At 45.1% G+C, this 26782-nt stretch overlaps 1 protein-coding gene across 1 annotated transcript; it reads right to left on the reverse strand.

Moving 5' to 3' along the window:
- Positions 1-10032: 10032 nt before the first annotated feature.
- Positions 10033-26073, reverse strand: Cd180 (CD180 molecule). The gene is made up of 3 exons (XM_075976172.1): positions 25811-26073; positions 14112-14278; positions 10033-12271 (listed from the first exon to the last, which is right to left on the reverse strand). Exons 1-3 carry the CDS (start codon positions 25898-25900, stop codon positions 10543-10545), a joined length of 1986 nt encoding a protein of 661 aa, XP_075832287.1. The 5' UTR covers positions 25901-26073; the 3' UTR covers positions 10033-10542.
- Positions 26074-26782: the final 709 nt, after the last annotated feature.

Genomic DNA, 26782 nt, shown 5'->3' on the forward strand with positions numbered 1-26782 from the left:
TGTCTTTCCTCCTTGTCTAAACTCCCCCCCCCCCCCAAATAAACAATTCCATCTGTATTAAAACTTCCTTGGTATAGTCTCTGTGTTTCTAAGATAGTTCTAGAAAACAAAGTAAAACAGGAACAGTGAAACACAACATGCACAGTAAAAATCAAGCAAACAAAGGTAACAATAAACACATGCTGGGAGTCTCGTGCAGTCAAATCAGCCAGCGTTCCAGACCCTGGACCTTCCCTACCACAAAGTCCACAGCAGTCTTCTTGTCTTTCCATAGCACAAACTGACCCTCGGCACTCACCCCTAAGGTCATGCCTTTCTCACAGCATCAACCAAACTAGGATGATACCATAATCCAGCCATTCTTATCTAGGGAACTCAGCTCGGTTTTCAAAACGAGACCCTCGAGCTCTCTTCAAAGGGCCTATTCCTGTTCCAGCTGAAACCAGTTTAGTATCTATCAGACCTTGAAGACTCCTTCAAGAGGAATTTGTATTGTTTTTTTTTTTTAATTTTCTTTTTTATTTATTTATTTATTAAAGATTTCTGCCTCCTCCCTGCCACCGCCTCCCGTTTCCCTCCCCCTCCCCCGATCAAGTCCCCCTCCTTCATCAGCTCGAAGAGCAATCAGGGTTCCCTGACCTGTGGGAAGTCCAAGGACCACCCACCTCCATCCAGGTCTAGTAAGGTGAGCATCCAAACTGCCTAGGCTCCCCCAAAGGTGAATCCAAAGACAAACATATAGGCATCCTCCTGAATATTAACCTTCATCAGGCGATGAAAGAAGACAGAGACAGAGACCCACATTGGAGCACCAGACAGAAATCTCAAGGTCTAAATCAGGAGCAGAAGGAGAGAGAGCATGAGCAAGGAACTCAGGACAGCGAGGGTTGCACCCACACACTGAAACAATGAGGAAGTTCTATTGGGAACCCACTAAGGCCAGCTGGCCTGGGTCTGAAAAAGCATGGGATAAAACCAGTCTTGCTGAACATAGTGGACAATGAGGACAACTGAGAACTCAAGGACAATGGCAAAGGGTTTTTGATCCTACTGCATGTATTGTTTCTGGTTAAAACTTTCAACCCCAATTTTGATTTGAAAGTTTTCTCAATCAAACTCAATAGCACAAAACACAAATCCATGGAGCTTCAGAAGCCAAGAGAAAACATACCTTTTGACTCCCAGATGGAAAGCAAGGACTCAGGGGCCACAATATGTCCGCCAGGCTTGAGTGTGGAGACTCTACGCTTCCAGGGTCTGGAGAGTCTGCGTTGGATCCACCCACTTCAAGACTGTTAAAAAGCCCTTCAGCCAATCATACATAGTCAAATCCGAGTGAAATAGACTCATTGGGCAGCTCCCTGAACAGGCTACGAGAAGCCCCAGCAACAGAGAGTATCAATAAAAAAAACAGGAGCGAGGGATTAAAGCTGCATCTCATCAACTCTTCAGCCAGCTGGTTACTCTTAACTAGTTGGTTGTTTGTGGCCTCATTATCTAGCTACAGGGCCTTGTGAAGCCAGCCAAAGTTCATTGACTGTGATTAAACACGATATTGCTATGGTGTTAGACCCATTGTGGGTTCTTAGCCAAAATCCTTGTATCTTCCAACATTTTCTTTAATATCACAATACTCCTTTGTAGATGAGCACTGCAAAAGGTGGGGAGGGGTTGTGTAGTGCAGAATCTGTCTCGAGAACCCAGGTCTCTGTGTAGTCAATGCCATGCTGGGCCAGCATTCTTAGATGTGGGAAGAAGAAAGACTCACTGGCCATGGTACATAGCTGTACAGAAAGTCTATTAACGTGGTGAAGCCAACGTCCCTTAGAACTACCACTTCCTCTGCTTCATTAAACTCTGCCTGGAGATGGCTGTCAGCAGCAGGGAGGTGAAGGATGAAGGTGTTTGCGGGATCCGCTGCAAGCCTGCTGCTGCAAGAATTTATGTATCAGCCTGGCTGGCCATATCCTTAAGCGCTAACCTTCCTAAATAAATATCTTTGCCTCAGTGTTCTGCCATTTTGGAATATATTCGCTCTGTTAAGTGGTGCTATGTTAAAGTGATTTTCCGAGGCTGGAGATACACCTATTCTTGTTGGATCCAAAGTGGTTCTTGGGGCTGGAGAGATGGCTCAGAGGTTAAGAGCACTAACTGCTCTTCCAAAGGTCCTGAGTTCAATTCCCAGCAACCGCATGGTGGCTCACAACCAACTGTTATGAGATCTAGTGCTCTCTTCTGGCCTGCAGGTGTACATGCAGGCAGAACACTATAGAAATAATAAAGAAAACAAAGTGGTTCTTGTGAATGACCCACTGTGATGCAGTCCCTTCCTCATCCTGGCAGTGATGGTGCCCTCTGTCTTTAGCAGGAAGACAGCAGAGTGATTCCCGAAGCTTGAGTGCAATCATTGCATTTGAAGATACAAATATTAATAAAATTAGTATCTTTCAGCTAGTCCCACCCCTAACTGAGGAGCTGTTGAGAGTTGAGGACTTCTGGGAGAGGGAGCATCAACTTTCTTTAAGGGCTGGACTCCTAGTAAGCCAGCCATGCTCTGGTGGAGAGCCCTACACCCCACACCCGGGAGTACATGAACAACACCAGCTGTGCTTTATGGTTTATTTAAAAACAAAAGAAAGTGGCACAAAGCTGGAGGGATGAGGGGTGGGTGGATCTGTGAGAAGTTAGGAGGACAAGCAGGGGAAAAATATGACTGAACTACATTGTGTGTCATCCTCAAAGAATTCATAAAGATATCCTATTTTTTAAAATAGTCTCCTTTTTCCAGGATGTGCAGTCCTCTCAAGCCAGGACTCTTTATTCTTCAGCCTTGCAGAAACAGAAGTCTTCGGGAAACCCAGTCATCTGGTTTTACCTCCTTATATGTGGGTTTCTAGAGGAGTTGTCTGGGAAAGCCCCCTCAACACCATCCCAAAGACTCAAATCCCAGACTCATTAAAGGGCATAAGAGGAGGAAGCCCCCAGGTCCTGGTATTCACTTCTGTGCTTGCTGACCAGTACACAATGTAATTAGCCTCCCTGCTTTCCCACTGACCCCCAAACCTTGAGCTGAAACAACCCTTCCTTAAGTGGCACTTGTCATGCATTTTGTCTGGGCAATGAGAAAATATAATCCCTTTCTCTGAATAACGAAGCCATAGTGGGTGTGCCATTGGGAACTCTCTTTTGCTTGAATATCAAAATACAAATATATTCTGCAGTTATTTAGGAGAGCACATATTTCATTTTATGTTTGCCATATTGAGAGAGAGAGAAGAGAGAGAGAGAGAGAGAGAGAGAGAGAGAGAGAGAGAGAGAATATATAACTGGTGCAGAGGTGGAGGTCATCTTACTCTTTAGTTTCTGGGTACAATCTTACAGTAAAGTTTGCCTAATTTATGCTGACATTCTCTTCTATGCCCCTCTCCCAAAAAATAATCAACCATGTTGGTGGTTTATCTTTTGGGTTATATTTTCAAAATATATATTGTTTTATACACATACCTTTTAAATTTGCGTGTATTAGCACACCAATATGGTTTGCCTCTGAAGAAAACATATGTCTTTAAGTTGGCTTAGAGCCACACGATCTATCATGGTCCCAGGGATGTGGACATGGCAGGGGCCAGCGAGGGAATAGGAAAAGGCAAACACACAGACGCATACACAGAAAAGCTGGGATCCCGTGGTCTGGGATCTCTGTTAGAGAAGCCACACTACCTGGAAGTTCAAGGCATTTGTTGTAAACAATTGAGTTTGTATGTATGGGGGTATTACTCCACAGAGATAAACAAGGAGGTGGGGTTCATAGTGCACAGCTGCATCAAGGAAGCAGATTTAGTTTATTTCTGTTGGGCCACTCTCTGTAGAGGAGACATAAACACCTGTCTTCAGGCCATAAACACCCAGAGGGAGGAAGCTACCATGGACATTTTCTGTACCGCTATTAACACCAGACATGGGCCAGAGGAAAGCCTTGCCATTTTCCTCTGAACGTCATCCTGGGCATGCAGAGGGTAGGCTTTGCCATTCCTCCCAGGGTCTGAGGCTCTGGGGTCCTGGACATACCTGTGTCCATGTCCACAGCACACATTCACTTGGGATTTCACTCTCAGGGCTTTCTCCATTCCCTGCATAGAGCTGCCTCTAAACAGCAATTGCAACCAAGTTCAAAGGTACAATACATCCTGACCTAAGAACATACTCACGGAGTTGTAGTCAATCAGAGCAGCTTAGCTCCAGCCAGTCACAAGCTGTTGGTTAGACTAATTCCTACTAGGCGAATTCTTCAATATACCTTGCCTAAATAAGGCAAAGATTGCTGTGGCCAATGGAGCTGTTTCTGCATGTCACTGTCCCTTACAGCTTATAAATCTCACATTGCTGGAGGGAGTGCTCTGAGCCGCCACAGGTTAAATAAAATATATCCAACTCATGAATCCTGCTCTGCTCAAATATACTCTGCCAAATTCAATTTGTCTAAGCTTAATTTGTCTAAAGGTATTTACAATAAAATTCTGCTATGGTTGTGTCTAACCCATCACTTCTAACTACTGTACAGTGTCTTCTATGACATGTCCAACTTCCCTGTTAAACTTTTATGCTCTCCTAGTGATGAATTCTCAAATTGCTGTGAATCTCCCCTCCATAAATAATGCTGGCAGGGAAGTCTGTGCAGACCTATGACGCTTGCTTGGGATATAACCCCGGAGGAGAATGTTCAGGTCATGAATTTGACTGATTATTGTTCTAGAAGGGACTGAACCAAGCTATTTATAACCCCACAAGCACGGCGTGTAGTGCCTCAAACCCCACACCCAACCTCCTTGCCTCTCCAGCCTTTTCCTTTTGTTTTGTCAAATAAACATCATCTTAGTTTTATTTGTGTGTGTGTAGTGTGTGTTGTGTAAGTATATGTGTTCAAGGGCCTGAAAACTCTAGAGTACACATTGGATCCCTTGGAGCTGGAGTTATTGGTACTTGTGAGCCACCTGATGTGGGTGCTAGGATCCAAACTCCAGTCCTCATGATAGAACACTCTTAACACACAAGCCCTCTCTCCAGCCCCACTTTTTCAGGTTTTTGTTGCTGTTATTCTAACTGATATTAATGTTTGTCTCATTTTGATATGTATTTCTCTGGTTTTCAGCAGACTGACATTCTTATAGCATTAAGTTCTTCCTTCTAAGAACACCGAGTGTCTCCCCATTTGTTCAGAAAGTTTCCTAATTTTCTTAATCGCTTATCTATTATTGTGGTTAGATTATTTATAAGAGAAAAAAGGGAGATCCAAGCTATTTATAGAGCTCTGGGACCGAACTGGTTGTGATAGAGTCAATCATTCTTCCCAAATCAGGAAATAGGCAGGAGGATAATGAGTTTGAGTTCAATCTAGAGGACAGTGGGGAGGAGGAAGAAACAGGAAGGGATGAGGAAGGCCTGTGTGCCAACCGAAAGGACAGGGAGGGAATAAATGCTTGAATGCCCTGAAGGCCTCTTTGCCCTTTGCTGTCCTTTGCCAGGTGTAGAGCCACAGCCAGGCGCTCAGAGAACATTACGTAGAAAGGGAGAGGAGCTTCCATGATCCTCCCTGCTTAATCTTTCCTGAGCAACGATAGACTTTCACCATAAGCCACCAGCTCTTTCCAACTTCCATAATATTCAATGCATGGTTTCTTTCACTTTCAAGTTGTTAGCAAGCGGCACGGTGGGTAGGGAAGAGAGACAGCAGTGCTCAGGGACAGTGCCTTGCAGCCCAGCTGTGATGGCAAGAGACACTGCCAAGTTGCCTGGCAGGATGTTGACCCTCAGAATTGAGGGCTTTGCCAATTACCTCTGTCCAACTTTTGGAAGAAAACTTCCTTCCCTGGGATATGAAGACAGTCTCTAGCTTCTGTGCATCGTGGAGCCTAATGAGCTTCTGCTGTTGGTTGATAAAACAGAGATTAGAAATGATTTTTATATAAAAATCACTTGGCAGAAAGTGGGGGCTGAGATCCAGAGGTAGGTTGAAGACTTCAGTTTTGCCAAGAATTCTCCAGTTGATTCTGGGGTTTAACTAGGCTTGGGAACTACAATAGGCTAGGCTATTCCTCTTTACCACAGGCTAACCCCCACTGTGCTAGACAGTTGCATTCTTAACACACCCAGCAGCAGCCTCCCGGCTTAGAGATAACCACTTTGTATTGCTGTACTTAAATGCCTCTTCTGCATTCAAAGAGAGAAAACACTGGTGGAAACTTTTTTCGCACCCTAACTGATATTACACCAGCAAACCAGTTATTTCATTCTTTTGTAAACTTCAAAATTACACTCATGTCCTCTCAGAGAGTTGGACAAATCAGAGCAATATAAGGCATCCTGTCTTAGAATTTTTCAGATAATGCCTGTGTTTGGGAGTGTGCTGTGCTCAGTTAATAGAAATGGCTGCTGGTAGAGGGAAGGGTATAATTCTTTGCTGGATTATAGGAGCTGCAGCTCACGCAGAGAGTCCTTTGTGATGGAGGCCAGTCAGCTTTTATGGACTTCGATGCTATTTGCTTCAGTACACTTTGAAATGCAGGGTCAGCTCACTGGGCTACATCATGCAATAATAACACATTTTTATAGGTGTAGCTTGTCAGAGGCACAACAACATGCAATACATAAAACCAATAAACGCACGATGTCTACAGATCCTCTCCTAGTAACCAGATAAAGAATAAAATTGACAGCAGCCATCAAAAAGCTCCCTTCCTGACTCTGTGGGGTGAATTTATTGGTGTTTAATACAGCGGAGCTGTCGCTGAGCCTTGGGTCAGTGTGGTGCTTTGGAACGCCAAGTCACAGGGCACCAAGTGGGGTGGGTCTGACAATGAGAACAAGATGGGCAGCTAGGCCTTGCCAAGGCTTAAGACTTTGGGAACATTAGTGTAATGCATCCAAAGCAGAGGTTTTCTACGGAATGATTTGGTTTTTCCAAGTTATATGTTAAGTATTATAGAGTGCTGTTTCACAATTAGTATTTTCCATCTTCAGTTTATATATATTCCTAAGGCAAGAATCAGCTGATATCTGACAGAATAGACAGGGAACCCAATGGGTTGGTGTTTATCTTTCTATCATCTATCTATCTATCTATCTATCTATCTATCTATCTATCTATCTATCTATCTATCTATCTATCTTTAATATTTAGCTTCTTTGTTGACCCTTTAGGAGTTTCACATCTTGCACCCCAATTCTGCTCACCTCCAAGTCCCCCGATATTTTCCCCCATCCCTGCTGCGCACCCCCCCACACACATACAAAAGGAAACAAATCAAAGTAGGCAAACAAGCACAAAAGCAGAAATAAACAAAATAACCCAAAGAAAGCAAAAACCACCACAACAGAAAAATCTCCTTGCTTCTCCTTCTCTCCTGCCTCTCCAACACCTCTTCATTCATCCTGAAGGCACTGGGGGCTTCAGTGTGCCATATAGTATACAAATTGTCCCATCAGTTTTACTGGCAAATGTTTATTGCAATGAGTCACCGTTCTGGTTCAAGGCCTCTGGTTTCTGGTACACCACCATCACTGGATCCTCGCCGGAACTCCTCTGGGATATCCTGTAACGGCCACGAGTCTTGGAGATCCTGTGGGTATCATTCCCCAGGACCAGTTCCTTCGCCAACTCCAGCAGGTCCTAGATGGGGTCAATCCAAGGCCCGAGTGTGGGCCTGGGTGGTAGCCAAGCTGCTCAGTCAGCTCCCCTAATGCATGTTCCCCTTAGGCTTGGTTCCCCCTGGCCAGTGGTGAGGGGTGGATGTCATCTCTGTAATGTGCAGGGGTCAGCTCTCTTGCTGTAGGGTCCAATGAGAAGCTAGGCCAGCTTTCCCAGGGCCAGCAAAGGGTGGGGCCGGCTCAGCATGGCCCTCTGATTTCATCTTGCATGGTTCCTGAGGTCTCCTGAGGTGACACAGGCCACAAACATCCACACAGGCCCCAGCTGTAGCTGGACCATGAACCCAGACATAGCCCTCAGCAGCAGCTAGGGCCCAGGCGACATCCTGACTCTGGGTGGAAAGAACGGCCACTCAGGTGGGAATGGTTCTGGAGGCTATCCGGACAGGGTTGGTGTTTCCTAAGACGGCATTCTGAATGTGGAATCCATCTGTACTTTGAGATGGGGGAAGTAGGAGACAACATGAAGAGTAGGAAGGAATGTTACAGAAACTCATCATTGACTAGGAATCCAGGGTTAACCTCTGCCACAATATCCTCATTACCAGAGGTTTGGCATAGGTATCCTTTATTACCAGATCGCTCTGGGTATTTCTGGTGAGAAATGTGTGGGAGGGGCTAGTGCAAGAAGCTCTGGAGATATTGACCAGAGCTAAGGGTAAGCCGGGATAGGCTTGGCCAACGTAGTAACCACTGATAAAGCCTCAGGGACCACAGGCCTACAAAATCTCAGTAATTAATTATTCACAATATAAACCATCAGGGCTGTGGGAGAAGGCTCAGTGAGCAAAGTGTTCTCTGCCCAAGCCTGCAGGCTGAATCCAGCTCCCTAGCACCCATGAGAAAGACTGGGAAAGCGGTGTGCTTTTCAAACCCCAGAGCTGGGGTAGAGCAACATGGGGAGATAGATCTGCGATCAGCAAGGGGTCAGGTCTCAGAACAGGAAGATGCTGAAGCAGTCACCGGGCGTCAACATCTGGCGTCCATGTGAGCATTCATGGGTGAGCATGTGCACACACACCCTGAAACCGTATCATGTCCCAGCCGTGATTCCGGATATGGAGGAGCCATAAAGATGATAAAGGAGCTGAAGAGTTCACGCTAGTTGTGTCGTCATTCACCGTCGGCTTTGGATTGGCTATGTAGGAAAAAGCCACTCTCTGAAGAGGAAACCTTGCTGCAAGTCTCAGGGATATGAGAACTGACTGCCTCCAGAGGGGCTTCCAAAGGAAGGAGCGACCATGTGAGAAAGGCTGAAGTCCCTAAGTAGGGAAGAGCTCCATCCCAGCTGTGGCCTGCCTAAGCAGCTTTTCCAGGGGGTGAAGGGAAGACGTGGCTTCTCTTATCATTCTGATTAGATGTCACTATTGGTCAATCACTTGACATTTGACCAGCATTTCACAATTAGCTAACATCTCTAACCTCAAATTGGTTAGGAAATTTAATCAAGGTCTTAAGTAGTAGTCCCTTGGTTTTCACGGGGAAATTGGGTCCGGGAGTCCTCACAGATACCAGACTCCACAAATGTTCAAGTCCTTTATACAAAAATAAAATATTTTCATACGAATTACATGATCTTTTCATATTCTTTGTATTGTCTCCTAACAACATAAAACACGGTATATATGCTGTGCACATAGTTACATTGTTCAGGGAATGATGAAATGAAGTAAGATAGATACTTAGTATTTGTGCAATGTTTAAAAAATATTATCAGTCTGTTGTTGCTTGACTCCCTGGATTCAGGGAACAGTAATAGCAAACATCACAGTAACTGAGTTTCAACTAGTAATTCAGACTGCATCCCAGAGACTTGGGAGGGATTAAGTTGTGACATTGTCAACTGCCCTGTCTTCTCTGTCTATCTGCCTTCAACAGCGCCATGTTGTCTGTCACTGCCATAGCCTTTGGGAATACCCCTGGACTGAACAGAAATCTCTTCTCCCTTGTCATGTTCCCGACAGCTAGTCTGCAGGGACACATACATACACAAGGTTCCCCTGTGAGCGTGTTCCTTAACATTCTCTGAAGGAACAGGCTTTGGAAGGCCAGCCTGGGAACCAGACATTCATCTCCCTGTTCCTGTGGGAGAGAGGTCCAAGGACCAGAAACCTGGAGAATAAAATGAGCTGTTTGGACCACAGCCCACCTCTAAGTTTGCAACCCGAGAGGTGGAATAGCAGACAGGGGGAGGGAAACCTCCTTGTTGGGAAATGAATGACATCCGACCTTCAGGGATGGGTTGGGGAGAAGCTTTCAAAGTGTTGTACTGTTGACACAGTACAAAGGGGTTTCTCAAGACCTTAGAAAACAAGGGGACTAATAGAATCTGGTCGAGAGCAGAATTTATTACTTTGTCTTGTCTTTTAAATTCATTGTATTTTTTACCTTTTGTCATTTGAAATGAGCATTGAGAATTTGCTGGGGCCTAACTTTCCCAAATGGCTCAATTACAGGGAGCTCAGCCTCAAGCAAAATGTCAGAAGTTAGAGAGAGAGAGAAAGACAGGGTTGGCCCCAGCATAGCCGGGTTGGGCAGAGGGTGGGGGCACTGAGGCGTGTTGCTCTCCTTTCTCAGATGGGTGGGGTTCAGATTGGAGGTTCAGTGGTTGTGGGTCACTTTTCACAGGAGGAAGTGGCTCTGTCTCACACAGCAGTGCATGGGCCTCTAACCACAGCATCATGGGAGATTCAAATGAGTAGGACATGTTCAGAAAAGCTCAAGGAACCCCAGCCCAGCACTAGGAACCAGAAAAGTCTGGTCACCCGTGGATGACAGTTCCTTTACTTAGGACACTTCTGATAAACCCGTTGATCTGCCTTCTCTGGAAACCTTGAGCTAAATGTGTTGGTATTTCCACCTGAGAAAATATTTCACTGCGAAAATCAACGCAACGGTGAACAAAAGCAAGAATACGATGAGAAAGAAAATGCCCACAGCTGTGATACCGCATGACAGGGTGACATCAGATAGCCTGACTCCCCGCAGCAATGGAGGATTTGCACAAAGAGTGGCCTCTATGTCCTCGACTCTGTGCATGTTTTCTTTATACCATTCCAAAAAGTAAACATTCGAGCAAGTGCAGTCCAGGGGATTCTGTCTTAAATTAATGGTTTTCTGCTGGGACAGGATGGGAAGGAGGTCAGGGGGGATGGTGCTAATGCTGTTCGAAGCTAGATTGAGGTATAGCCCCTTAAGATGACTAAGAGCCTCGATGCTACTGGATGTCAGCCTATTGTGGCTCAGATCTACATGATTCATCATCTTAAGCTGAGCAAAGGCCTGCGGGTCTATGGAAGAGAGATCACAGAATGATAACATCAGGATTTCTAGGCTCTCCAGGATCTGAAGCGGGTTGGTCTTTGGAATATTCCCATTTGGAAATCGGTTTCCCTGTAAGTTCAGGTGCTGGAGTGCTGGCAGGCCATCGAGAAGATGCTGATTGCTGGTGTCAAGGAGGCAGTGGGACAGATTGAGAACCTTCAGGAGATGGAGGTTCTGGAAGGGACTTTGTGCAGTATTAACACGTAATTGGGTAAACGCCAAATCCAGGAGTTCTAGCTGGGGGCATTCTTGGAACGCCTCGGTCTTTAGGCCCAGGGGTTCATTGTAGCTCAAGTTCAGGCTTTGTAAGTGAGACAGGTTTTTGAGTTGCAGGTTGCAGCAGTCAGAAGTTTCGATGTCATCGTGGCTTAGATCAAGCAGACGAAGATTTTCTAGGTTGTCTAAACAGCCAGTACCAAGGGCAAGTTTCTTCCCATTGCCTTTGATGTAAAGGTGTGTAAGGGAGGGGAAGCTGGCAGCATTGATTTGACACAGGTTATCAAACTTGTTTGCGCTGAGAACTAATTTTTTGAGGTTGTGTAGCCCCACAATCCCGGAGGGTAATTGTCTCAGGTGAGTGGCTGTCAGGTCCAGTTCCTGGAGGCTGGTGAAGCAGTGGAATGTATTCGAGGAGATGTTGAGGAAGTGATGCTTCTGCAGGTTGATGCTCTCAACCGACATTTCACAGAGGCCCTCGAACACCGAGGAACTAACTTCTTTATCATCAATGTCCTCAAATGTCCCCAGCCAGAGCGACTGAACAGTAGAGTTCTGCAAACCCCTGAATATAACCAGCAAGTCGAGAGTCCCTCCAAAGTCCAAACTTTGGAAGACAGTTGACTTGAAAGCCCCAGGCTCTATCCTTGTAATGTCATTTCCCTTTAAGTTGAGGCTCAAGTTAGTGGCGTGCCGTAGAGATTGCATATCTTCTTTAGATAGGTAATGGATGGCATTATTTTGAAAATCGAGAACCTTCAGCTTCTCTGTGGGGAAGTTTTTGGGGAGCTTAATGGAGGAAATATGGTTACTTCCAAGATGTAAACTTTCCAAGCTTTTCAAATTGTGCACGGGGATAAAGTCCAGACTGGACATTCCTGTTTGGGTGAAGAACAGGTGCTTCAGTGACGCGGGCCCATTGAGTGCTGTTTCTGCCATAAATATCAGCGGGTTTGCAGTTAGCACAAGTGTGTCTAGCTGACGCTGGCTTTGGAAGGTATCTTCATGTATCCAGTAAATCTGGCACCTCGAAGAGATAAGAACATTTGGCAATCATGCTTACGAGGACAAAAGAACAAACGCCAGCACAACAATGAATCAAGAAACCCCTCGTCTGCAATAGCAAAATAGCATCACTAAAAAGTAAAGTAGAACTTTCCTTCACGCCTGCAGAATAATATGTTGGGTTAATAAATAGCCTTAGTTCTGAATACTCTGATTTAGAATTTATTCGGTAGCCTTTGCTCCTTTAGAGTGAACACTCAGGGGTTATTTTTAATTGTAAGGAAAAAACCCAGTGATTGTAAAAATCAAACTGTGACTTACTGTTTCATTTAGTATAAAATATATCACACAGAAGATATAGGAGACACTATATACATACACATATGTGTATATATGTATGTATGTATGTGTATGTAACACCATGAACAAGATACACCCTTTATTAATTTTTCATGAGGGGCTGAATTGCTATCAAAGATTGAATCCAGGTCCTAACACATGCTAAGCACACCGTCTATCACTGGTCTATAGTCTTGCCCTCTTTTTTTCATCAGTTAAATACAAAAGGGTTTTATGAAGAACTATTGTGTGTTAAATGATACATGGAAAATGCCCCGTTGAACTGAAGAACAGTAAAGACTCAAAAAACACCATCTTGATATTAATCTAAAAATACTGGATTGATAGCACACACATGCACAGGAGTGCACATCCCTTTGTTGGCACATGTGCACGCTGATGGTTCCTTCATTCACCCACCAGTAGGTAGTGATATTGGCCACGGTATCTCACAGTGGCACTTATAAGGTGACTATGGTCCCTTGTTCTCCCGCTCTGCAGGAGCGGAAGGGCCAGTGTGGAGAGCCGCTACAAGGGATGCGGATGTCACGAAAGCATCAGCCTCCTTTCCCTCATTTTCCTCATAAACTTGTGTACGCCCTCACTTGCTTTTGATACTTCTGCCCTTTGTTCTCAAACATTGGTTCAGCAATCAGATACAACTTTCAGGTTATGTTTTAGCAATTGGAATCACGGTTCCACCTCTAGAATAGATGATGGAATTCTTAATCCAATTTGTGTATAACAAATAGATCAAAAGTTAATAGAAGCCAGATGTAGGGGTGCTTGCCTTTAATCCTATACTTCAGGAGGCAAAGGCAGGAAAATATCTGTGAGTTCAAGGTCAGCCTGGTCTACACAGTGAATTGGTGGAAGACTAGGACTACATAGAGAGACCACGAGTTTTTAAAAAAGAAAACAAACAAATCAGAAAGCAAACAAAACAACAGCAACCACACCATGTTAATAGAGATATCTGGGAGTTTCATCTAAACTATCATTGCCCGGTAACAGCCAATTGGGTTAACATACCACTTAATACAGCATCTGATCTGGTCAAGATTTTTTTTTCTCTTTTGCCATCAATACCCTTAGAAAAGTGGTTTTCAACCTTCCTAAAGCTGCAACCCTTTAATACAGTTCCTCATGCTTAGTGACCCCCCCCAACCACTGCTATTTCCTAACTGCAATTTTGCTACTGTTAGAATTGTAATGTAAATATCTGATATGTAGGATATTTAATATGTGAGCCCTGTAAAAAGGTCATTCAGCCCCCCCAAAAGGGGTAACGACCCACAGGTTGAGAACCACTGGCTTAGGCCTTCCTTAACAGCACCATTGAAATACTTTCCTCGTAGTTGACTGGCCTTATTTTACAATATATCTTAGTACCAGAAATGTGTTCCTTGGGGAAGGATAAATAAATCTGTGGCCCTATAGGTGGTATCAGAAGTGCTTGGATTGTACAATATGGTTTTGTTTAAGTAAAATGTCAAGAGCGCACAAGGAGCTGAAATACCTACCTGGTTAAATCCAGAAAGGTGAGATTTACGAGCCTGCTGAAGGTCGTATTTTGAATTGTAGGCAAGAAATTAAAGCTGAACTCCAGACATTCTGTTGAGTTTGGGAGAGTGCCAGGAATTTCACTGAGACCTAAATTTTCACAGTTGTATGTTTTGTTGGTTTCTTTCTGATGGGAGAAGCAATATAAATGAATATTGGATTTAGTAATTTGATTCACTCTCTAGCAAGATTATGTATGATTTACCTTTTGAAAAGCAGTCCCACTTCTAGTTATCGTTCCCCAAAAATAAACTTGCAAAAGCACAAAATGTTTATGTGCACATTCTTATTCATTACGGGGCTTTAGTAAGCTAGCACAAGGAATAATGATAAAGCGCTTGCTCTTGATTAGATTAAGATTCAAATAAATCAGTTGGTAAAAGACATTTGTAGTCCATCAGAGACCTCTGAATGAAGGGATTAGATGATATTAAGAAAATTACACACTTTGTTAGCAAGGTATTGGCTCTAAGTCAAAATGTGGAGGGTGCACCTCTTATCCGAGCACATTGGAGGGAGTCAGGGAGATTCTGAATTAATGATGATGTGAGCTACACAGCAAGATCCTGTCTCAGGAAACAAACAACTCCCAAACAAACAAACAAAGGGTGCTTTCTAGCGGGCACAAGCCTGAATTCAACCCTCTGGTACTGGGAGAGAAAAGATTGTCAATAGCGGCACTGTTATCAGTGTGAGTCCAGCTGAAAAAAACGTGGTGCTCCTTAGAGGAACCCTGCAGAAATATTCTTGCCCAAAACAAGCGTCCACATGAGGGACTGAATAGACTGGAATCAAATCAAGACTTTAGACCTGGCTTCATGGCTACAAGTGAGTGACTCAGTTGATTTCAGTTAAGACATGATAAAGCAACAGTCACCCAAATACAGATAGTGGGACATTCTATATTGTAACTGGAAAGGTAGGGGGCAAAGGAAGAGGAGGAGGAGGAAGAAAGAAAACTCTTGATAAGAGATAAAGGAGAGGCTGGTGATAGGACTCAGTGAGTAAGGGCAGTTGCCACCAAGCCTGCCAACCTGAGTTTGCTCCCTGGGAACCCACAGGATAGGAAGAACCAACTCTTGCAAGTTGTCCTTGCAAGTTGGTTCCGCACATGCGCCATGGTGCATGGTCACATGCTTGCTTGGGTATGCACAGAAAATAACTGTTGAAAAGCTATTTTAAAAGAAAAAGATAGACATAATAACTTAGGCAAACAAATAATATTAACCCTTGTTTAGTTATGATTTTTAAAAAGCTAGGAAAAGACATAGTATAACAATCCCAGAGCTCTCTGAAGACAGGATTTAATGATATTGAGAAGTAATGAATTTGAGAGATAGAGATAGAGATAGAGATAGAGAGAGAGAGAGAGAGAGAGAGAGAGAGAGAGAGAGAATAGAATTTTTGGTTACATTAATGGTTATGGTTTGATGAAAGAAATGGTCTTAGACTCTTTAGGTGCAGATTAAAGTAACTAAAAATAAAATGACAGGTTTGAGATTTGCTTTAGTACACTCTGGCAAAAAATAGAAATAAAAAGAGAGAAATCATTCCATAACCCCACCATATGGGAGGCTGAGACAGGAGGATTTCTGTGACTCCTAAACCATCCTGAGACAGGGCAAGACCCTGTCTCAACAAACAAGGAATACAGGCAAACAGAACAGGAAGGAGGAGGGAGAACTGTGAAGGCGAGTTTGCTGACAAATTCTTACCCTCCTGGGCATTTGAGGTGCTGGTAACTTTGTAACAAATTTGCTTAACACGCTATTAAAAGGAAAAAGAAGTAGCACAGATCTTGAGGATTTCAACCTTGAAATGCAAATTACTTCCCTGTTGGGATCTCCAGACTGTAGCTACCAGACTGTGTGTGGGTCTATGGAACCACCCTGCGTCCAACATAGTGCTAGATCCTGAAATCTAAAGGGCGCCGCCTCTTAAACTTCTAATCCAAGACACAGATCTGGAACTAACTATATAGGAAATGCTATTCATCAGAAGTCCGCAGAAGGGTAGGGTTATCTGGTACCACTGTATCATGAGCGGCTGGTGTGGGTGTGGCTGAGGAGTGGGAAGAGGGTGGGTAGCAAGGTCGGCTGGTGATGTATACCTGGCCCAGGGAGGCTCCTAGCTAAGAAAAATATCCTTGGAGGTACAAGAACATGAGCATCAGGGATCACCGGTCTCACATCCTAGGTGAACTAAACAACCACCTGTCCTCTGCTTTTTCCTTCCCACATGCCTGCTTTCCAGGAGTCCATGAGGGTGCCCAACCAGCACTCTGGTTCAGCTGCCTTCCTACTCTTGTCTACAAACAGATTTTTCTTGGATAGACAGAAGCACACACATCTCCCTTTTCTCCTGGATGGCGAGGTTCTCTAGACGGCACCATTTACATCACTTTGCTGAACTCCATTTCCTGCTTGGTGCACTTTTTCATGGCGCTACGACACATGCGCATCTCCAGGAAACCACTGGTTTCCTTCTATTCCGTGAGGCTATTATAACTGTCGATGATGAAAATGCCATATTTATATTTCCCTATAATTTATTCTCCAGTTTATAGACCCAAAGTCCTCTAGGCACTGTCACAAATCCATCCATATAATGTCCTTGAAATGCACACTTTGCATTTAAAATCTAGATTTAGCTGACTGGTGGGGAAAAGCATGCTACAAGACTGTGCCTGGTGCCCGTGACTGTGGCTCACCCAGAGAGAACTTGTGTGGACGGCTGTGGGCTCAGTGTTGCTATGGATCTTATTAGCTCGGAGGAGACATTTTTCTTTTCTGGTCCCCACTGGCATATCTGACATCATGTAAGTAGGGAGAAAGGGGAATCTGCCAATCTGTCCGGCTCTATTATAGTATCACAGTGAAAGGCCTAAGGCTACTGATTCCCTGCTTCTGAATATACATGCTCAGGACACTGAAGTTATTTTCTCGTTCAGCCTCTCCTGGGCTTCCTAAGCACTTTACTGCACTAATGGGATTCAGAAAGTAAAGGTTGCAGAAACTCTGCTGAGCCAGGGGCCGAGGGAGCTTCTAGCATTAGGGACAGTGCCTGCTCCCATTGTTAGGAGTCTCACAAGCAAACAAAGCTACACAACTGTCACATATGTATATAAGGTCTAGGTCAGTTCCCTGGTTGTTGGTTTAGACTCTGTGAGTTCCCATGAGCCAGATTATTAGTTTCTGGGCTTTTCTTGTGATGTTCTTGACCCCTCTGGCCCCTACAATCTCTCCCCCCCCACTTCAGTCAGATTCCCTGAGCTCGCCTAATGTTTGGCTGATGGTCTCTATATCTGTTCCATCAGTTACTGAATGAAGGCTCTCTGATGACAATTGGGGTAGTTGTCAATCTGATCACAGGAGATTGTCAGTTCAGGCTAAGTAGCGTAGCCATTATTGTTGGAGCCTTAGCTGGGGTTATCCTTGTAGATTCAGGGGTATTTATTTCCCTTGAGTCCCTCTTTATTTTCATCTTCTGTAATCTCACCCTCAATTTACCCCTAAATTCAATTCCCCAAGTTCCCATCCTGACCCACCTCCAGTCCACCAATACTTTGCTTCTATTTTCTCTTCACAGGGAGATCCTCGCACCTGCCCCCCACCGGACTCTTCTTGTTACCTAGACTCTTTGGGAATACCCAAAAGATGCTCAATCATACAGGAACACTTGCTCAGCTATGTTTACAGCAGGTTTATTTGTAATAGCTAGAACCTGGAAACAGCCTAGATGTACCTCAGACCCCCCCCCCAAAAAAATGGCTAAAGAAAATGTGTTACACAATGGGATATTACTCAACTGTTAAAAACAATGACATCAAGAAATTTGAAGGCAAATGAATGGAACTAGAAAAAAAAATTATCCTGAGTGAGGTAACCCAGACCCAGAAAGACAAACATGATAAGTACTCACTCATAAGTGGATATTAGCTGTAAAGTGAAGGAGAGCCTTGATTTTACTTTCTAAGGCTAGTAGTGTGAACCTGTGACCACACACATACAATCACTGTCATTCAGTCCTTTGGAATGGAATCTTTTGTAAGTTACAGATATTTTGTTTATACCTCCTTCAGGACAAGGATATATGAGAAACCCCTCCACCCCATGCCATGCAGCTACGGCCAGCCAAACTCAATGTCATAGCCTGGGCTTTCTAGCCCAGGTTCTAGAGAGGTCTCCAGCCCAGACTGTTGGGCACTACTCTGATCTCTTTGTGACGAGAAAGCATGATCCTGCCCAGAGCCATAATACTCTAAGCGGGACAAGGAGACTTCAGCCCCTCGCGGCACCAGGCAGACAGGTGCTACTATGGTGAGCAAATGTATGAAGTGAAATGGAAAAGAGACAAAGTAGTTTATGTCCTGTGGACAGAGGCATCTCTGAAGAGGCAAAAGAGATGAGGAGTGGGCTGCCGTGGGTGGTTTCATTACTACCCAAGGCTATGCTTCTGCTGGGCCCCATCTCTGGATTCAGGCTCTGTTACAGCCATGGTCTCTGTTGATGTCCTTGTCTACTGTTACCACCAATGGCAGAGAGGATAAGGCTCTACCCTTCACTGACTGGAATACTAGGGAGAACTGGCCTTGCCACTAACTAGCTGAAGTACTCAGGAGAGAGAAGCTATACCTTTCCAGGGCTGCACCAGAGACTGACCTGTTCGCATGGGCACGGGTGAACTGGCTATGAGGGCATGAAAATGGGAGAGCGATCACGCCCCTCACAGGCTGTGTGAGAGGCATGGGTGAGGGAATGATGCCCTCCTCTCCTCGCCCCTTGCCACCTACATCAGGTGGGAGACTTGGCCCAACCCTTCACCAACTGCAGCACTTGGGAGAGCAGGCCCTGCTGCTCACCTGGGCAGCACAGTAGAGCCAACCCTGGTAGCAGAGATGTGGGTAAAGCCAGCCCTGAGGCTGTAAACATGGGAGAGCTGTCCCCACTGCTCATTTGTCTAATCTCAGCATGGGTGGTAGAGAGAAGCCTCCCCCTCTGGTCAGCTCCTGAGGCAGGTGCGAGAGCTGTTTCTGCCCCTCACCAGCTGTAGTAGTAATTGGGTGAGTGGACCTTACAGCTCACCTGGGCAACGCAGGAGACCTGGCCCTGAAGGTATAGATGTGGAGATCGGACCCTGAGGATGTGAAACTCAGAGAATTGACCACCACCCCTTGCTCATTGCTGCAAGGGGTAAGCTAGCCAGAGCAATGCTGGAGAGCTCACCCTGGTGGCAAGGACAGGGGAGAGCTGGTGGTCTGAAAAACCCTGCCAAGAACCAGGCCCAGAACTCAGGCTCAGGACCAGGGTTATGTATTGGCCTGCCCCAACATCTCCCCCGTCTTTGATCTGCTGGAGCACAGGGAAGGGAGGGTATCAGTCCTGTGGACCTAAGGCTGCAAGATCTCTATGACACAGGGCAGCAATGATATGTTCAGGAAGAGTTCCAGGGAGGGCCCAGAGTAGATGGTGCAGCAGAGACCAGGGGCCTCGAAACAGATTCTTTTCCAAAAATGCCTAATTATAAAAATATATGGATAAAGGATTTACTGAGTGACTCACTGTGTCACACTGCAGCTTCCGTGACAAGATTTTCCCCTTCTTCCTTTCTCCCCCCCTCTTTTTCTCTTAATTTTTATTTTGGTGTGAGGTAGGGGATGGGTGGGATCTGGAGGCATGATGTAGAAAACACAAAGAATTAAGACTAAATTGAACAAGGACATATAACAACAGTACCCATTATCAACTCAGGATGTTTAACATTGATTCCACTTATCATTCAGCAGTCCATTACTTTGCTGGTCTCCAAGATAATTTTCTGTTTTTCCAATCTGGAATTATACCTTGCATTTGCTGTCAAATTTCCACAGGTTTCTCTACTCCAAGGCAATTCTTCAGTCTCTTAGGACACTGATTTTTTTTTTTGAAAGAAAAAGAACTGTATGGTCATGTGTGCCAGAACACCATCTATTGTGGTTCCATATGTTTCCTGGGCTTGAGTTCCATAGAGATTACATTTTGGAAGAAGCTCTACAATGGTGAGCTTATGTCTTTTTCACCACCAGGACTAGGGTCAAAGCTTTGGGTGAATTCTAACAGCACAGCATGGAAGCATAGACCAGAGGAATGAGCATCCTTCAGAGGATGCAGGAAAGCAACAGACAGCTCCACCACTGCCAGGACCACTTGCCTTGGGTTTTTCTCCCAGGCAGACACCCGCCATGCCCCAGCTCCACGAGCCCCATGTAATTATTCTACCTAGAGATGGACAGTTTTCCGAAGTTGCTTCTTCACTCGTCTACCTTGGCTGACTGCACTACAGACAGGGCCCATCCTTCTTAATGTGAATGCCCGTGCCAGCAGAGCTGCCACAAATCCACTCAAATGCATGCAACCGCACACATCCTGCAGAGTTGCTGCAAAACCACGAAGACGACTGCAACTGCACACATCCTGCAGAGCTGCTGCAAAGCCACTCGGATGCCTGCAACTGCACATACCCTGTAGCATTGCTACAAATGCACTCAGCTGCCTTCAATTGTACACATTCTGCAGAGCTGCTGCAAAGCCACTTGGATGCCTGCAACTAAACATACCATGCAGAACTGCTGCAAAGCTACACAGATTTCTGCAACTGCACATAGCATGCAGAGCTGCTGCAAAGCCACTCGGACGCCTGCAATTGCACACACCCTTCAGAACTGCTGCAAATCCACTCGGATGCCTGTGCTGCACACATTTCTTTAGGACCAGCAGTGCCCTGCCAGCCACTTTGTCTTCAGCTTGGCTCAGAGCTGGGCCTCTTTACCTAGAGCAAGTTTCCTTCCTAGCTGCAACCCCCTCTCCCTCCAGGTGTTCCTTTGCATTTTTTCCATCAGGAGGTTATTTTGTTTCTGCTCCCATCCCACTGTATTTTCTCTCCTTGCAAGCGTTGAGACATTTTTCTAATTTGGAAGCCTTTGGATTTCACTGGAATGCTTATTTCCAGCTTTTCAGACGTCTAGTTCACTTGACACATGCATGCATGAGGAAACACTGACCCCACCCCCAGCCCCTTCTTTTAATCTCAGCTTGAGCAATGTGGCTGGTAAACTGAATTCCAGAGCAAAGATTACTCTCTGAAAACAAAACAACAAATGGAACCTCTTGGGAAGACACATCCCTAAAATTGTGTTGTCAAGCTGACTCCTTCAGGTGAAGGACATCCCAATTAAACCTCCTTTTTTTCTGGGCCTCTACAGCAGTGGTTCTCAACCTGTGGGTCACAATCCCTTTGCAGGGGTGGGGGTGTGGGGAGTGGAATGACCCTTTCACAGGGGTCACATAACAGTTATCTGGAATAGAGGATATTTACATTACGATTCACAACAATAGAAACATTACAGTTATGAAGAAATTTTGTGATTGGGGGTCACTACAACATAAGGAACTATATTAAAGGGTCATAACATAAGGAAGGTTGAGAACCATTGCTCTGCAGAAATAGCCTGCTTGTCTCCAAGTCTAAGCTCACAGCATTAACTGTCTTGCCTGGGCCTCTCTTCTTACCAGCTATAGCTTGGGGATAAGAAGCACACCCTACCAGTGTGCGCTGAGAAGTCTCCAGACAAAGGACCTTAGCCCTGAGAAGGAGTGCCTGCTTCAGGGATCATCTCATTCCCCATCATCCTGGTCCTGGGAAGCTAGTGCATCTGTGAAGTTGGAGTTCTTCAAAGAGGGCACTGCCAAGTAAAGCCCACCCCATTCCTGGAAGCAGAAGGACTTTGTCTTACCTGGTTTTGAATGGACAGAGTGACTAAGATGAGCCCATTTGTAATGGGGGTGGGGAGCAAGCCTAAGGAACTATTTCAGAGTACCCTGAAAATATTCCAACAGCAGCAATGACAGCACTGCATTCCAGATAGTCTGAATATTCGCTATTCTCTAAAGGCCTGGTCATGGTTGTAATTTTGTTACACGCATACAGAGAACATGGGGCATTTAGCAACAGAGGATTCTCTGTGGAGTGGTCATGAGTTTTTATTATAATTTTCTCAGAGCTTGGTGTAGGTTGAAACTTTTCTTAAGCAAAAAAATTTATTAAAATATCAGTTCTGACTTCTACCCAACATGCATGCATATATATATATATATATATATATATATATATATATATATCTCAGTTTTTGAGCTGTTAAAACTTAGAAATATGAAACAATAAATCTTCCAGAAGAAACTGTAGGATAATATCATCATAGCTTTGGGGTAGACAAAAGATTTCTTAAACTGGACAGAAATGTACTGAAAATTAAGGGAAGAAATGCTCAATCAAGTTACAATAATATTAAGAACTTCCAGTTGGCAAAAGATACCTTTAGGAAAGTTGAAAGAGAAGTCTCAGAGTAGAAGAATATATATTGGCTATCACATCAAGACGACAAAGGAGAAAATGAGCAAAAGACTTAAGCACTGCACCCCCACAAATGTCGCTGTAGGGTGTATGAGTGTCAGAATGCTTGCCCAGAAGGAGGGTGGCACTGGGTTGGGCTCTCAGCAGTGCCAGGAGAGAGGACTATGTAAGCAACTGTGAACATGTTCTCAATTTAATAATTCATCGGAGAAATAAAAATTGAATCCCAATGAAATGCTCCTTCCCAGCCATCAGGATGGCACACATTTATTATCAAATGTTAACAAGACTCAGGAGCAATGAAACGTCACACGCAGTGCCAAGGGCTGTTAATTATTAGTGATGCTTTATAAATCTGTGATGTCTACAAGATACATACATACACACACACACATACACACACACTATGGGAAATACATTTATTCAGGTACTCATATAAAATAAATTTATTTGATTTCTAAAGAAAGGCATAATCAAGAAAGCTTAAAACCAGTGTCATACATAACTTCCAAAACTTATAAATAATGCAGTTTCCTATTAATAGTAGAGGAATAAATAGACGATGGGGGCTCCCACCAAACAGTGTGTCATTGAACACTAGGAATCAACAAATCACTTTCGTACATGTCATCCGAAAGTGTCACCAATTTAATGCCAGTCAAAAGGATTCAGGCAAAAGGAGTTCCTACGATATGGTCCCTACTGTACAAAGTTATTTTTTAAGAGCGTACTAGCAACCATGATGATAGAAGTTACAAGGCTAGATGTCTTTGAGGAACTCATGGCCTGGAGGAGGCTTGGGGGCTTCTGAGGTACTGAGTACATCTGTGCCTTGAGTTGCATGTGGAATACCTGGCTGTGTTCGTGGGTCAAAATGCATTTAACTGCCTAGGAAAGGCCATGTGAACTTTCTGCATGTGTGTTTTGCTTCAACAAAGTTTAATAAGCTGAAAAGAAGGCAAAAACCTAAACACAACTCTTAGTATCACGCTGGGCCAGACAAGCTCACTACAGTGGGTCACAGGAACAGACAGACAATGAGTGCTTGACCATGCTTGAAGTGGAGTGAGGCAGGAAAGAAAGCCAGGAGAAGGCTGGGTGGAAAGAACCGGGGTGATTTGACTGTGAGAGGACCACGCGTGACAATCAAAGGCACACGTTTCTCCTAACCAGGCTTGCCCCCCCTCATCCGTGGCATAGAGGTCTGGAACATGGCCCATCGTGTTCATGCATTAAACAGCCTTCAACTTCTGCTGCTTAGAAGGAAAGAAGGAGAGAAGAAGAAAGAGAAAATAGAGCTCTAATGCTCATGGAATGGGTTGCAAGGCTATTTCAATTCAGACATGTGTCAGAGGGCAATCACGAGCTAGAGGTGGGGACGTTGTTTTAAAGGATTTCACTACCACGTGTTTACCCCAAATGGAAGTCTTCACTGTCTTTATACAGGGCCTTTAGCGACCTGGGACACTGTGCCCTACTCCCATGAATGACAGGCATGGCACTGAGGGCCTACCCCAGGCACTTTCTTTCTTTTTGCCTCTCCTCCTTCTTCCCTCTGCCAAAGCAGGGGTCATGTACAAAAGGGAACTGGCAACTCAGAAGCCTGTCACCATCATGGGTGGTTAGACGGCTTCTGTAGCTCTGCTGTAGTTTTCGGGCAAGCTCACCCTTCCTGGACTCCTTGCGGTCTCACAGGCTTCCCCTAGGTGCAGGGTTTTGAGAGCTGAATTCCCCAGTTAAGAACAGAGTACTGCAAATAGCCCACTTCTGTGGAACTGCGATCGAATGGGAGGCTTATCCCATCTGGGGATGCGGTCAGCACGTGACTAGCATTCGTCCTTGGTCACTGAGAAGGGAATGTCCCCATCCCAATCCCTTCATGCCATCTGCATGATGTGTGAAACCAACTTCCCAACTTGAATGAGGAGAAGCTGGGGTTGATGAAGCCCCTTTCTTCTTTTATTTCTTTTATAGCCTGAGTTCTCTCCCATTCTCCCACCCCTGAACTTCTTAGGTTGAAGCCTTAACTCCCAGGACCTTGTGTCTCATGTGACTATAATTGGAGATGAGGTCTTTTGAGATAGATTACAGTAAAGTGAGGAAACCTAGGCAGGTCCTAGTCCAACACAACTAATGTCTTCATAAGAGAAACTTAGACCCAGCTAAGCCTTGGGGATGGTACACTGGATACACATAAAGACAGCCATCTATAAGCCGAGAAGAAAGTCCTCAGAGGAAAACGACCTTGCTACTACCTTCTAGCCTACAGCAACGACAACAGCCATCACAAACCAATAAGAAAGTCCTCAGAGGAAAATGACCTTGCCTCAGCCCCAGTCCTGGATTTCCAGCCTCCAGAAATGGCAAACAATAAGTCCTATTATGTAATTTTCCTTACTCTCTAGCACTGGTTCTGGAAGCCTGAGGAAATTAATATTCCATCCCTGACTTGATATTTCCTGGGTATCGTATCTGTTTGGTCTGTGAACAGCCTGAATCCACTCAAATGGCTAACAAGCTTTCTGTTTCAGACTTCATTCAAGTTCTGGCTTTGACTTTGATTCATACCCTCATCTGGGAAGTCTTAGCCTTGAGGTTTAGGTCAATGGTTTGACTTCTAACTATGGTCTCAGATTCCTTTTGCCCCTAACTATCCCTGGCTTATATTCTCCTTTCAGTCCCAAAGTAGAAAAGCAACTTAGCAAACCACCCTTTTCTGTCTACACCCTTTGTCAGGCATGCCCATATGGGACTGGCCACTTGCCAGAGTCAAGGAGAGCGGGAGGAAGGTGGAATCATTTTACGTGGCAAAAGACGGAGGCCATTCTCTCTCTCTTCCTCTCCACAACTTCCTACTGTTACAGTTTGAAACAGAAGGTTGGCGTTGGCTTGGGTCTCAGTTACTCCTGCGGGGTATTCTGACAGACGGAAGGGTGTCCAACTGGAGGAGAAAACCAATCTCATTCAGAATGATCCTTTAACTGTTCTGAAGCCTGGAATGGGCCTGTCTTTACTAGTCCTCACTGTGGCAGCCAAGAAACTGAAGGACTCTGTGGCTAGAGGCCATGTGCTACGATGGCTCACAAATGGCTCCCATAGTTCAGGTGTCAGGATTGAGAGGGTCTGTTCTTGGCACCCAAACCCTATTGCTATCTCCTGTTGTCCTCATTAGGACAGTAGAGACTTAAAGCCAAGGTTCACATGAGTCTGTAGGCCGAATCTCAAATTTCTGAGCAAGTGTCAGCTGGGCAGAGACACGGTTTGGACTCACCTCAATGCACGTCAGATCTGAGGAGGCGATGGCTTCACAGCTGGCTGAAAAGAGCGCCACTAAAAAGAAGCAGCTGATGTCCAGAGCCATCCCAGGTCCAGAGCAAGCCCAGCTGGGTCGGATTAGCTAATGCTCAGAGCCAAGCCGTATAATCACACTCTAATAGCCCTGGCGATTTGGCAGGCAGAGAGGTACTCGGAAGGTTGATCTTAAGGGGCAACGCTGTGTGAACCGCTCGGCATTTGTGGGTCTGCGCTGCAGAAGAAGAAAAGGGAAGTTCTTTTTGCATACCAACCATCCTGGCCAAAAATAACTGAGAACCCTGCCCCAGGATGGCCCAGTGCATTTCCTGACCAGTGTGGACCAGTTGCATAGCCCTTAGAGACTGTGATGCTTCCCATTGGCCAGATGCCAATTTCAAGGGTTTGGCCCACCCCCCCCGACCTTCTAGTCTCTCTCCCTGTGAGAGGCTGGAAATGCCGGAATCTGCATTCATGTCGGATACCACTTTGCTAGCTGTCCTTCGGGGTGGCTGGGAGAAGTGCTGGAGCATGCTGGCAGGGCAGAGAGCTCGGCTCCAGCAGATGGGAGGGCTGCAAAACTGGGAACTAGGGCGGGAGGTGACAGTTTCCACAGTTGTGCTAGCTAAACCTCAGCCCCTTCCTGGAGCGCTCCTGATCTTCCTATGGAAGGGGATTGCTTTCTCTCTTGCCCAGGTGACTTAGGACTGCTGTCTTAACAGCTCAGGTGGAACCCCCTTTCTGCCCTCACACCTGGCTCAAGTTAAACAAAACAGCTTTAAAAGACACAGCAGCCTGGCCAACGCAGCAGAACTAAAAATCTCAACTCGGGGTCCCTTTTCCCTTAGAAATAGTTTTGAAGCCTTGGGCTGTACCTCAATTGGTAGAGTAATTTCTTAGCATGCATGATACTCCAAGTTCAGCACCCCAGCACCAATAAAGCAGTCGTGGG

This window comes from Microtus pennsylvanicus, chromosome 6 (assembly GCF_037038515.1).
Source record: "Microtus pennsylvanicus isolate mMicPen1 chromosome 6, mMicPen1.hap1, whole genome shotgun sequence".
Taxonomy (NCBI): domain Eukaryota; kingdom Metazoa; phylum Chordata; class Mammalia; order Rodentia; family Cricetidae; genus Microtus; species Microtus pennsylvanicus.